Source organism: Cebidichthys violaceus, unplaced genomic scaffold (assembly GCF_023349555.1).
Source record: "Cebidichthys violaceus isolate CVI_PGR_0920_01 unplaced genomic scaffold, fCebVio1.0.p SCAF_278, whole genome shotgun sequence".
Taxonomy (NCBI): Eukaryota; Metazoa; Chordata; class Actinopteri; order Perciformes; family Stichaeidae; genus Cebidichthys; species Cebidichthys violaceus.
Window position 1 is genome coordinate 10,001 of NW_027176459.1, and position 13,436 is coordinate 23,436.

Consider the following 13,436-nt stretch of genomic DNA (forward strand, 5'->3'; position numbering starts at 1 on the left):
ACACGCTTTGCTGAAAGTTGGGTTCGAAGACGTGCCTCCACATGAGAGACGGCGTGTGTTCTTTTTCCAACAGATGGCAGCGCCCCGGCGACTGGAGGGGGAAGACGGAGTGAGGGAAGAGGGGGTTGGGGAGGGGGGGGAGGGGTGGAGGGGGTCTGTGTTTTTTCACTTTTCTCCTCTGGTCTTTATGACTTTTGCTTTTCATTTACCCCTCACCACTGCCTGGGGGCCGAAACGTGGCAAACCTTGTTTTTATTTGTCTCGAGACGGCGGTGCGATACTGTATCTGCCAGCGCTTTAGAGCCATGCTGGCCCGGAGTTCCACTGTTGTTAAATGTGCAGCGATAAAAAAAAAAAAAAAAAAAAAAAAAAAAATCCCTCTGGTTCTCATTACTGCTTTGCGAAATGGCTTCTTTAATTCCCAGTGTTTTGGAGGGCTGGGACGGTTTCTCTGCCCTTTTTTTTTTTTTTTTTTTTTAAATCCTATAGTGTTGAAATCAGCCCAGTGCTGTTTCCAATTGGGGGTTTATATAGCGCTCTGCTGGCGTGGTCTCGCACGACAATAAAAGTGAAGTACTTACTATTGTTTGTCCTCGAGATGCGAGGGCCAGGCCCCTCATGCCATCGACTCGTCCCTGAAGACGCTCCGTGTCTGCTGCCGTCATCCTGCGTCAGTTCGAGGGGACAGTTTCAGAATGAGAGCATCTGTTTTCGGAGGCATAAACATCCTCGGAGCATCACGCAGTGGTTTTCAAAGTGTGCAACTTGTTCTCGGCGCATAATTATTGTTTTCAACTCCTGGGTCTGTGTGTGAGTCATCGTGGCTCAATGTGAATCACCTACTGTAGCGGAAACTACCTCCAAAAAAGAAGAAAAAAAAAAGCAGTTTTGACTATATTCTGCTGACAGATTTTGTCAGAAACCGAAGCAGTCACGGAACTTTGCAGGTGTTTTGGTTGAGATCAAAATAAAAGCAGAGTTTGGCCCCCGAGCAAGGGCCCCTGAGGTAGGAGGGTTTAGACGGGGCTTACTCCGTTTGGGTCTGATTGTGATTACAAGAGGAAACCGAATACATGGGAATTCATGAGCCTGCAGCCAAATTACCACCGACATGCCTTTGACTCAAATACTCCACTACAAGTCGAAGTTTTGCATTCAAAATGTTTAACTCAATTGGGGTAAATAAACATGCATAGTGTGTACTTATACATCAAAAGTAAAAGTACTCATTGTGAAGAAATGGACTCTGTGTTAACATACCTTTTATATGATCCATTGATCATGAAAATCCCCCTTAACAGGAGATATTACAGGGAATTTGATGAGCATGTAATTCAACAATTACAACAAAGAACCGGAGTCTCTGAAAGGTGTGAGATTCAAGGTTTTTTTCATACACCAACACTGGAGTTATTATTATCTCTTTAATCTGAGTGGGGAATTTTCATTCCTGACCCCGGGATCAATATCTCACGGCCTTCATCAGCTGAGATGAGGTCGAGAAAAAAAAAAAAACATATTTGATGCTTTTGCGACCGCTAAACCTGCACAAATAAGACGAAGAGAAACCTCGTAGTTCTATAATAGTGAACCCATAATTGCGCGATGGGTTGAAATCACAAAGCGCTAATAAGACACACGCAGTCGCAGTGAAACTATTAGCGTCTTCAGAGAGTTGGTGGTAGCTGAAGCACATTTATATTGGTTTTCTCTCCATCACATTTAGATTCCGTGCCATGAGTTTTGAGGAATTCTGTCAGACATTTCATTCGTCTTTTCCTCTCTGCCATTGTTCTGCCGACTGTCTTCTTGGCGCAAAGGAAACATTTCTACTTTTCCACATGGATAATTTAAATCAGACGCAAAAAAAAAACCCCGTTATGGACGCGTTTGCGCCGTAACGTCGTGAGAGCAACATCTTCTGTGAATCGGACGCAAGTCGTGATGCAAGAACACAGAATAACGTGAGTTTGTAATAAAACAGGGAAATGTGATAACTATTAGATGAGCCACAGTCAACTGTAGGAAATTTGAAAATTTGTTTTCACTCCAGGCATTAAATCAAATCAACTCCTGCTGGAACTGATTCTGATTCTAAAGGACGTCTGCTTTGGCGGCGCTGTTAGCGCAGGTGCTAATTATTTACATAGATGACTAACATAGATAAGATGTCACACTTTATTCTGCAGACTAAACAAACACACCGAAAGGTTCACTTGGATGTAAAACTGAGAGGTTTTGGCGGAGGCCTCCGTTCCCCGTTGCCGTCTGCTGTTCAACACGGTGCCTTTTTTGCTCTCCTCTCCCACAGGTAACACATGTCAAAATGGCCTCATGCCCACCTTGATGCGCCCCACCCTGCCCGCCGTCCAGAACTCGCTGGGCATTAAGCAGTTCCTCCCGTTCCCATTGGATACGACCACAGCGACGAGTTTCTTCACGGGATTCAACGCGGTGAGTCACGTCCGCCGTGTATTTCGCGGGTCACGAGATCGACTCGCAGGCTGTCAGATGCTGCTTGAGCCCCGCTGAGGTTCTGACTGCAGGAGATGAGACTGATTCTGATTCTGATTTCTAATGTTTGTCCCTCAAATATTCCCATTTGAAGACTTCGTTTAAAGCTGTGATCACTCAGAGCAGCTTTTAGGCCGTGAGGTTCAACCTCACTTGACCGTATTTGGTTCATGCATCTGCCATTTTTTTTTTTCTTTTTTTTTTTAAATGTTGCATATCAAAAATGCTCTCTCTTATGGTTACCCTTTAAACATCTCATTGAAATGATGCTTTTTGAAGCTTCCATGCTTTTGAGAAATGTAAGGAATGTGTTGACACTGCCTCTTTCTGTGGGAGAAATGTATGATTTTCTTATGCAAACATTCATTCAACGTAAAAAAAAAAAAAAAAAAAAGAATCCCTCGTCTCATCTCTTTTCAGTATGTTTTTTCTCTTGACATTTTTTTTCTTTTAACGAGGCAAAAAAAAAGAAAGAAAAAGAGAAGCAGAGACTCATACGTGGAAACTGTGATTACTCTCCTCTCCTCTCTGGACAGTTTGCATTCTCAACTCTGTCGTGGAGATTTATTGACAGCTCGGTCTTTAGGCTCTCACATCAAAACTCATTAACCCAAAGCAGATTATTTCTCTTTGAGGAATTTGGCTCTCGAGTACAACTCATCTCCTTGTTAACATTCACATCTGTTTAAATTTTACTCCGACACAGAAATAAAGATATATAGATATATATGTATATATACATATATATCTATATATAAGACATATTTTGCCATAAGGCTGAAAGCCAGTCGGCATTCTACTTGTCCAAAACATTACAGACGTGTGTTTAAAGTGTGCAGTGAGCGCCGGAGCTTTGAATGTCTCTTTGAAAACCTCGATTCCTCACAGCAACAGCTACGATTACCTTTTAGTGCGTCTTTTGTGAGAAGTTCTGAGAGCAGAGACAGTTTGCAGAACGTGCTCCATGTTGCTCCGATGTCAGTTTTGAATGCGATAGTCTTCATCTCCTCCTCCAGAGATTACAATATGTCGTGCACAATCTGGAGAAAGCAAAAGTTCCACTGCAGAGATGTTGCAAAAGCAGCGAAAAGCAGCGCAAAGCATTTGACGGAAAACGTCCTTTAGCGTTATTAGGAAAGTGATCACATTTCTTTTTGGAAAGAAACACCAACCTTCTCGCAACAACTCTTCAAAGGGTTAAGCATACTATAAAATCAGTATCAGTACCGTGATGTCCCTGCTAATACTCTACCTCAAGGTCCACTTACTAGCTTTTAAGCATCACATGATGAGCGCTGGTTGTATTTCTGGGGAAGCTCTCAACCCGTCTCTGTTCTAGGATTAATCTCTGTTATCAATCCTGTCTACTTAGAATTCACATTTATATATATATATATATATATAAATATATATATATAAGTCATTAATAACATAGTGTTACTAATCAACGTATCTGTCAAGACACGTCGCAAAATGTCCCAACAAATAAGGAAAATGTTCACCGACGACATGTTTTTGTTTCCCCACATTATCAACTCTTGCAATACAATTAGAGCTGAAGCGATGGACAGAAACAATATTCAGATAATTGATTATGGTTTCCTCGTTCTGCTCAAATGTGAGGATCTGAACCATTTCTTCGTACCGTGTGGGAATAAACCAACTATCTTTGGGATTTGGACTTTTTCAGTATTTTCTGACATTTTTGCACAAGTCAGCAGATTAATCAATTCATGAAAAAATAATCCTTAGTTGCAGCCATGAACACAATATAACGACCACTTCCCATCCGTTGGTGATTGGCTTTGTTAATGCATTATTATAGCTTCACTATTTATGTGTTGTGTTGATGTGGAAGGTTAAAATAACTCTCTTAGAGCTCATTGTTTTTTTATAAACAGGGGTGTCACGTTTCAGAGACCAGCTCTTTAATCGACCATTTCTCCAGCATCAAGACCTGCTGTTAACAGCTTACTATAAAGCAACGGTGGCAGCTGGCTACTACACAGACCTTATTGGATTTGCAATCGGTGAGGCGCTGCCTTTTTAAATGGAGCACTCACCCGACGTGCACTTACTGTTGCAGGACTCGTGTGTACACTGGTATGGATCTATCGATCTTCTTTTTCAGAAAGTAGAAAGTAATTATGAGGAAGTATGTGGCCTCGCACAGCTCGAATCAGCTAGGTCATCAAAAAAAAAAAAAAAAATTAAAAAATATGATGACAATAGAAAAACCCTCGACAGATAAAAAAAAGTCTTTCTTTTTCGTCTTTTGAATTACAAGGACAACGCAATTTAAAATCGTCTGGAAACGAGAGGTTGAAATATGGCGCACAGCTGGATGAGAGTGAAAAAAAAAGAAACATATGGATCCCAAAAAAAAAAGACATCATGGAGAAAAAGCCCGGATAACGCATAGGGAGACTGATTGCTTCATGAGAAAGTTCACTAATACCTCGTCCCTTTTCTTGTCCCGTCTAATCTGTATTTAACTGACTTGTCTGCAGACGGTGAGTAATACACTGGGAAGCCTCCAAGTGTTTGAAAGCTGATACTAGATTAACACTAAAATAATCACCCTTCGCCCTCGATGTCTCACAAACACGTTCTCTTTTCTCTCTCTTTTGCCTCAATTCCCTCAAAACTTTCCTCCATATCCTGATTTCCTTGATCACCAAGCAGAGCTGTGAAAGAGGTGATACTCGAAGCTTTACGAGAGGGAGTTCACACGCTTCTTCTGTTCTTCTTTTTTGTTTCAAGGGCGCAACACGTGCAGCCTGTCGTGTTCTCTTCATGTGTCACACAGACGGTGGCTTCCAGGGCTGGAAAGGACCTCTAAACGCGTCTCAGAAACAGTGCTGGAAGTGATGAAATGTCACATCAGCGCCACAGAGGGAAAGTCCTGGATTTAAAACATTGTTAGTTTAGTAGAAGTTTGAAAAAAAAAAAAAAAAAACTGGCAGCAAATTGTACTTAAAGTAGCAACAGACAAGTATTTTGATTCATCATTATGAAGTAAAGGTTGATTAGACAGTGAATAGTGACACTATTTGGGGTTTAGATCAGCTCCCTATAAGCTTCACTTTCACTTCGTATTTCTGTCATGAAGCTCCATTCACGGCACAGAGGAAGAGGATAGCGCTGGAGTTTTATATACTACACTTATGACGGTAATAAAATAATAATAGAAAGGCAAACTATTCATTTATTTATTGTCAACAGCAGCACAACCCAGCTTACCTTTCATGGTGAAAGCCCTCGACATTTTCACCGCATCGCTGCTTATTACCAGAGAGACTCGACAAAATGGCTTATAACTCAACATAACAGCTGACAGTCGCTATCCCCCCCGGTAGAGGAAATGGCGGACAGCGGAACCACCGGAGTGATGTTATTGGTAATCGTAGAAAAGAGAATAAAATAGAAGTTATTAAGCTCCTAAGTTAGACCTGCTACTTCTTAATGCTACCAGGTGTTTGTTCTCCACCTTCATCATCGCGCTTAGAACTGGGGTTCTAATTCACATCGGGATTCCTACGGTTGATTTTTTTTTTACCTTTTGGACAGTAGCTAGGCTGGCGGCCTTGTGGCTCTGAGGAAAGCTAATACTGACCCGGGTCTGGTGATCTGTCTTGTTGCCAAACTATCTGAAGTAAAAGGACTTATAGACGAATAGAGAAGTAAGCGGACAGAAGTAAGAGAGGAAGGCGATAGGGGTAAAAAAAATGGAGGACAGGTTGAAGGAAGTAGGAAAGGAAAGCAACGAGAGAATAGAAGAAATGAGAACAATCACAGGATAAAAAAAAGACAGAGAAATGGAGATATTATAGATATTTAATTGCTTTTTAAATATAAAATATGCGGCAAATGAAGCAGTAAAAAGAATAATAAGAAGAAGAAAATACTAATGAAGAAAATACTAATGTATTTTCTTAAATAACTTTCTTTGCTTTAACTAAAATGTTGCTTTCCGCCCGCCCCGCATATGGGCAATATGGCTTCAGTCAAGCAGTTTATTAGAAGATGTGGATCTCTGATTATAAGTCGTGCGCAGAAGCCGAGCAGCTGCTTCGATCGAGTGCAGCACATTTCGCGATTTGCAGATGAAGCCGAAGTTTGTTTCCATCTGAACTCCCACAGACAGCACTCTCTTTTATATCTGCTTGAGATGAGGTCAGATCTGCTTATGGGTCCCCGGGGCCCAATAAACATTTACGCCCCCTTACTTCAAGAAAAAAAAAAAAAAATACACTCCAAATAATCCTATAGATGACAGTTCTTCCATTAACAGCCAGCAAGGACACACTTCAACCCAGGAACGCTCACATTATTGGATTTATTTTTCACAGGTGGTACAAAGGAAAATAAGAGCATATTGAAAAGTGTGTGCGTGTCCACACCTGCATGAAATGGGACTAATAAAGTCTTGTTCTGGGCTGAGTGACTGACACAATCGGGGGATCTTCAGCCGGAGGGAAAGAAAGGACGTTTGTTATATCTCTTTCTGTCTTTTGTCCCTCGTGGGCCTCTTAGTTCACGGAAATGTACCAGAAAAATGTGGCTTCAAGACATAAAAAAAAAAAAAAAAAAAGACCTCATGCATGTAACTACATGTGCTCACGACACACACGGCGGTTAAAAAAAAAAAAAAAAAAAAAAAAAAAGGGTCTTTCAGGAGGCTCAAGTTTGAAAGGAGACAAATAGTAGTTTAGGAAAGAAGGTCGTGTCTTTTATTACCAGGTGTGGAGCAGTTTGAGCCACTTTACATCTACTTCTGTTCCCCCCCCAACTGGATAAGAAATGGGCGCCCCATGGGCGCCCGTGACGTCACCCATTGGGTTTGTACAATCTTTAATAAAAGACCGTGAACAAATGCTTTTCTGCATTCTAGCGTATCCCAAAAGGAACGTGGACAGCGTCTGCTGTAAACCCTCCGTCACTGCAGCTCCAGCAACACTGAGCATGTGTCGTACCACGCAGCCCGAGACCGCGTCCCAGCCTTTGATTTAACAGGCATCTGCATTTTGGCAGAAGCCATCTTGCTTTTTTTTTTTTTTATTAAAACCAGAATTACAAAAGGAACATGGAAACAAGATATTTTTAGGTGATACATTTTTTTTTTACATTTAACTGTCATTAAAGTAAGAACTACTCTTAATCATACTTCGCTTTATGGTAACGTGATCCTAACTTACTAAATGAACATCATGCTGTGTTGGAGAAGACTTGAAACCAGAGATTGAGACCATAAACTCATGTTTACAATGTTTACTGAGGGAATAAATCAAGAGAGAAGTAGAGTCATTTTAGACTAGACTTCTATACAACCAGACTTTAAAGGCACTTCAGCATTTGCGTCACTTTTCAGACTGACCCTAAATATCACAAGGGTTACTGACTGATTTGATAAAGTCTGTTTTTATAGATGTGTTTTTCTAAACGGGCGTTTCTTTAATATTGTTTGCTATAAAAAAGAAACAGGAATCAAGCATCTCTCCATTAATCTACAGCGCTTTCAGATTCCTGCTCTGTTTTCACTTTACGTTGCAGCCTAAAGTTAAAGCCGTTAAAATGAAGCGTTTTCCCCTCATAAATATTCACTCACTACCCCATAATGACGAAGAGAAAAGAAGATTTTACAAGTTTGTTTGTGCACATTTATTGAAAAGAAAAAAAGCAAAATATCACACGGACAAGTATTCCGATCTTTAACTCCGTTCATATGCTGCTCTTCAGACAACTCAGAGCTTCAAATTTCCAACCTTTAAGCGTTCCAGGTGCACAACGCCAGACCTGAACACAAACCAAGGCTGACCGTGACAAACTGATGGTTCTTTGGCACAACTGAAGTCTCAGCTGTGCAGACTCCACTTTTTTTTTTTTTTTTTAAATATTTTTCCAAATATTTGTCGTTTGACGTCAGACAACTGTCTGAGTAGGAACCCCGAATACGAGTGGCGTATCATCGTGCTTTTTCTTGTCGGAGAATCTTCTTGGGTGCGACGCGACAAGCTTTTGCACACCTGGATTTTGGGTCTTCCTCGTCCGAGGTTCCCGAACGCTCCAGACCAGGTCTTCATTAGGATATCTCCGCACAGCTTGGTAGTTCCCCCGAAGTCCCTGCAGCAGAAAAACACCCCCAGCAGCACGACCCCGCCGCCGCCACCATGCTTCATGTTGCGCAGGTGATGAGCGGCGCCCCCGTTAGAATTGAGGTCAAACAGTTCAGTCTTGTTTTCCCGACCAGAGAATCTCGTTTGTCACAGTCTGAGAGTCCTTTAGGTGCCTTGGTGTCTTTCACTGAGGAGAGGCCGCTCTACCTCAGTGTCCACATCAGTGGAGTGATGCACTGACGGTTGTCCTTCTGGAAGGTGGAGATGGGGGAAGACCTCATTCACACGCAGGTGTGTGTGTGTGTGTGTGTGTGTGTGTGTGTGTGTGTGTGTGTGTGTGTGTGTGCGTTTCCAAATCATGTCCAATCAGCTGGATTTACCACAGGTGGACACCAATCAAGGTGAAGAAGCATCTCAGAGATCAACAAGAGGCACCTGAGCTCAAAGAGGTGTCACAACAAAGGCTCTGAATATGTTTCATCTTTCATCCCTTTTTAATAATTTGCAAACATTTCTAAAATCCCATTTTCGCTCTGTGTGAAGTGAAGTGGGTCTAAAAAAACCAAAATATTAATAATTTACGTGCATTAATTAAATCATATTTTTTTAGGATTCTGACATATGGTTATGGGATATAGAAAATAACACAAAGTTGTTCAAAATCCAAATTACATCCACATACATATCTCAAAGCAAAAATACATTGAATCCAAGCAGCTCCTTTCTCATTATATTGTCCATGGCCTCACAGGTATCCCTATCTATTGAACCACATTTATATTTTTTTGATTTATTTTGCATCCATTCTTTTTTTTTTATCTGTAATTAGTTGCCTTGCCAGCTCTGGGAACAAACCGATATTCACATCTTCTCATTTAATCTATTCACAGTCTATCAACTGAACTTCTGGACAGTTCACTTTGTGATATATATATATATATATATAAAAAAGAATTTAATTTATTTTTCCAAGCTAGTTCGACCCATCAGAGTCAGCGGCCTTGTTCCAATTCTTAGCAGCACCTCTGCTTGTCCTGGCGATGAACACATCAGTGACTAATACATTCATTAGAAAGCATTTGGTGCAGTCACAATAGTCTTTGTCCAGCATAACATTCCTCATCTGTTTTCATAGCATCAAGGAAAAGATTCAGTGTTTGCTTTGTTTCACTTTGGGGCCCAGAATGTGGATTCAGAGCATCTAAAATGAAGAAGATGAACAGCGTGTCACATTTCATTACGCCGCTCTTTCTGAAGAGACTCCAAAGTGCTCTCAACCGTTTAAGGAGCAATTAAATCCTTCAAACTGATGTGAAATTATGGAACTTAACCCTTGAAATTGTACCACCTAAATCATTTTGACACACCTGTTCACCTGAACACGCTGTAGGTGTCAGGTCCTGTTGCTGCTGACCTGCAATGAAATTTGGAAGAGGCCCGGTTCAGGGTAAAAAAAAAACAAAAAAAAAACTGAAAGTGAGCTTTGCAGAACTTTTGGGATTGCTCTGCAAACTTTCAATTGATTCAATCGTGGAAGAGTTATTGAACTTGCCACCTTGAAAGAAATGGCGCAAACAGGAGAAGAAAACAAGGGTGGTAAAGGGGGGGGGGGGGGGGGGGGGGGGGCTCAACAGCAACGGGTGAGTTTTGGTGTGTAATGAAAGAGAAAAGTGTGAAAAGGAGTTTTCAGTGTGGAGTAGGTGTATGTGTGTTCGGTTGTCTCTCTTTGGCCCTGGAAATGAGATCTATCTTGCCTGGAGCTTACATTTGTCTTGGAGAAACAATACAAACTCCATTTCCCCCTGTAGAGTAATCAGGATTGTGATTTATCGATTCTGCGCGCGGATCTGCACGCTGGGAAATTGCTTTGTAGTCCTGCAGCAGCAGTAGCAGCAGCAGGGACACACGGGCCTCCGTCTGCACCCGCGACAGCATCACAGTCCATTTCGATGTGTACACACCCGCGCTACGTCAACGTTAGCATCAGCGGCTGTAATGGAAATGTGCACTTTGACAAAGCACAAACAGTAACACGGCGAAGTGGGAGGAATTCTTTTGTGTGTTCGGGGGTTTGGGAAGGTTGTTTTTTTTTCCGAAGTCTGAATGTTGTGAGACAGATGCTCTTCGATAAATGACATGACCGATTTGTTCCTGATTTATGTTCTGCAGGTTTTGATGTCGTGCTCATCGGTTGGTTGGTTGGTTGGTTGGTTGGTTGGCACCGTGTATTTCGCACACTGCTTACGGTTCAAAAATATCCCGTTGGAGGGTTTAAAAGCAGAAAAAAAACACCAGCATGAAATGTAAACCTCTCTACAGCAACAGAAGCAGAGGCTCATCTGTAGCCTACCAGCCCTTTACACAGCAGCCATTTTGACATGTCATTGAAGGGTAAACACAGCTGTAGTTAATAACATTAACTATGGCCCGGTTCCATCTAGTTTGGGTCAGGGCCCATGCCTCACTGGAATGGTGCCGACACACTAAATATAACGAGGCCATCGGTCCGAATGAAGGCTATTTTTGTGCTGTGTTAGCCGAATAACGCCGAGAGCATGCATTGAGATTCATCTTCCGATAAGACAAATTTCTCACAATCAAGTATCATCCAATCTAAACCTACATATCGTCACATTATCGAGGGCTCTCCTATTCTATTTCGTTGGATATCATTCAAAGACAATCTTCAAAAAAGGGATTCAGGATGGTAAAACTACGTCCAGAACCGACAGCCCCCCCCCCCCCTCATAAGCTTTATCCTCTTCATTTCTTCATAGTTGACATTCAAATGACGAATGATTGCTCAAATCCACCTCTGTATGAAGATAAAATGAAAAGAACAAAGGGTGAGTCGAGCTGTTTTGCAGACTCTTATTTGATTTACACGTGTCCCATAAACATCTAATGGACTCAATAAATTGTATTCCCGGGGGAAGCGTGCAAGCCCGCAAAAAAAAAAAAAAAAATGGTGGGGAATGATCAAAGCCGGAGAGCGAGCGGGACCACCAGTGTGCCAGCCGCCTTCCCTCCAGCGAGTCGCACCTGCTGCGGTGGAGTGGAGTGCATATCTGTCTAATGCGCGGCGCAGCGGTCCTTATCGTTTAGCTCGGGCTCCGGGGCTTTTTAACCCCCTGAACTGTGTGGAAGCTTTATGTTGCCGGAGCTCGTCTTGATGTGTTCTCCCACGATAATATTTCACTCTCTCTGGATAGCTGCCAGCTCACCGCTCTCCCCGTCTCCGGTGGAATGCAGAGATAATAGTGGGGAGCTCAAGATGATTTTTTATGGGGGTGCTTAGCGCCAGCTTCCCAGGCGAAGCTGAGCCGATGTAGCTGTAGTCCAGTGTCTCCTCCTTGTCTTAAAGTGACCTACTGGCACTGTGCACCGCAGTCAGGCTAACAACTCTCTAAGCTCCTCTGGGTGTTTAAATCCTGTGAAATGTCAGCCACAGTGTGATAACCGATGAACACGGGGGTGTGAGTCGGACAGCGGTGATGTATATTTGCTTCCCCTCCTGTGTTTCAGGGCACACTCTCTCCGCACATCAGAGGCTTGGATGTGGGAGAGGAATGGAGGACTGAAGCAATCTGTTTTTGCTTATTTGATGGCGTTGCCGTGCGCTTTGGGGTTCTTTTGAAGTGATAAGAAAAATATGTCAGCTTTAAATGCCCATCTGGTCATCTTAAAACAATAAACGATACTCAATTTGAGAAATTCAAGAAGGTATGTAGCAGGTGAAATCAGCAGTTTAAGGCTATAGTCCACCCCCCCCAAACCACCCACCATTATATCAGATGTATCTGTTTTGTCCTTTGGCAGAACATCTATGAGAATCTGAGGCTCACCCATTGGCCCTTTGAACACAGACTGGCCAACCATAGTGTAGCATTGGCCAGCTCTGACCAGGGTCCGACAACTATCCGGCTCTGCTCCATAGACTCTCATGCAATAATTGTCTGAGGTTGTGTTTATTTTCAGGCTGGTTTTGTGGATTTGGAGCTCGTCATGGTTAAATGTTGTTAAATCGTGATACTCGTTACCCAGAGAGATTGGAAGGAGATATATGTTTCTACGTAAAAACCTGTGGAGCTAACATTAGCAGAGTGTGTTAGCACATTAGCTAGCGTTAGCACTTCTATGCTACGCTAACTACTGAAGGTATACTGAATACTAACAGTAAAGAAAGACCCACAGAAACAGCATTGGTTCTTAATTTCATTGTCTTCGGTCTCGATCTCCAGGTGATGAGGTGTTCACACTGTGATCTGTAGGCTTTAGCTTCTATTTTTATTTATTTTTTTCAACCTGTTTTCAATCAGTTTGACATCCTGGATACGTCCTTCAAACGCACATTGTAGACCCTTCTGTTTGCTTCTCTAAGAAATGGCTTTTTTCTTCCAAAAGTTACATCATATTCATTCAGGGAGTGCAGTTAGTGACAGTGTGGGCTCCATGGTAACGTAGTTCTAACAGCTTGACTAAGTAGCAGCAGGGGGTGGAGCTTAGTAAAGGATCAATTGATTCACAAAATTATTAAACAAAACAACATATTTCTGCAGAGATTTTTTTTACCTCTAATCTTTCTTTTCTGTAATAATACTGGATGGTGTTATGTCTTCAGGCCTCTGAAATAATAATTCAATTGAAAAAACTGAGACGGGAATTCACTTTCTGACACGACCTGTGAGAAAAAGTTCAACACGGTTGAAGCCAAAAAAGTTTGTCAACTGTTGCCATAGATGACAATGGAATAGCACGGCTGGGATTAATTTGAAAGCTTCAATTTCACAAAGTTCAAAGGAAGAG

At 42.0% G+C, this 13,436-nt stretch overlaps 1 protein-coding gene across 1 annotated transcript in view; it reads left to right on the forward strand.

Annotated features, from left to right (window-relative positions):
- The window catches only part of LOC137880235 (zinc finger protein 385D-like), a gene marked incomplete at its 3' end in the record, with an annotated part of 46,080 nt that overhangs the window by 6,006 nt on the left and 26,638 nt on the right, over positions 1-13,436 (forward strand). The window contains exon 2 of the mRNA XM_068721462.1: positions 2,312-2,454. Coding sequence (XP_068577563.1) covers positions 2,312-2,454 — 143 coding nt within the window. The remainder of the gene's footprint in view (positions 1-2,311; positions 2,455-13,436) is intronic.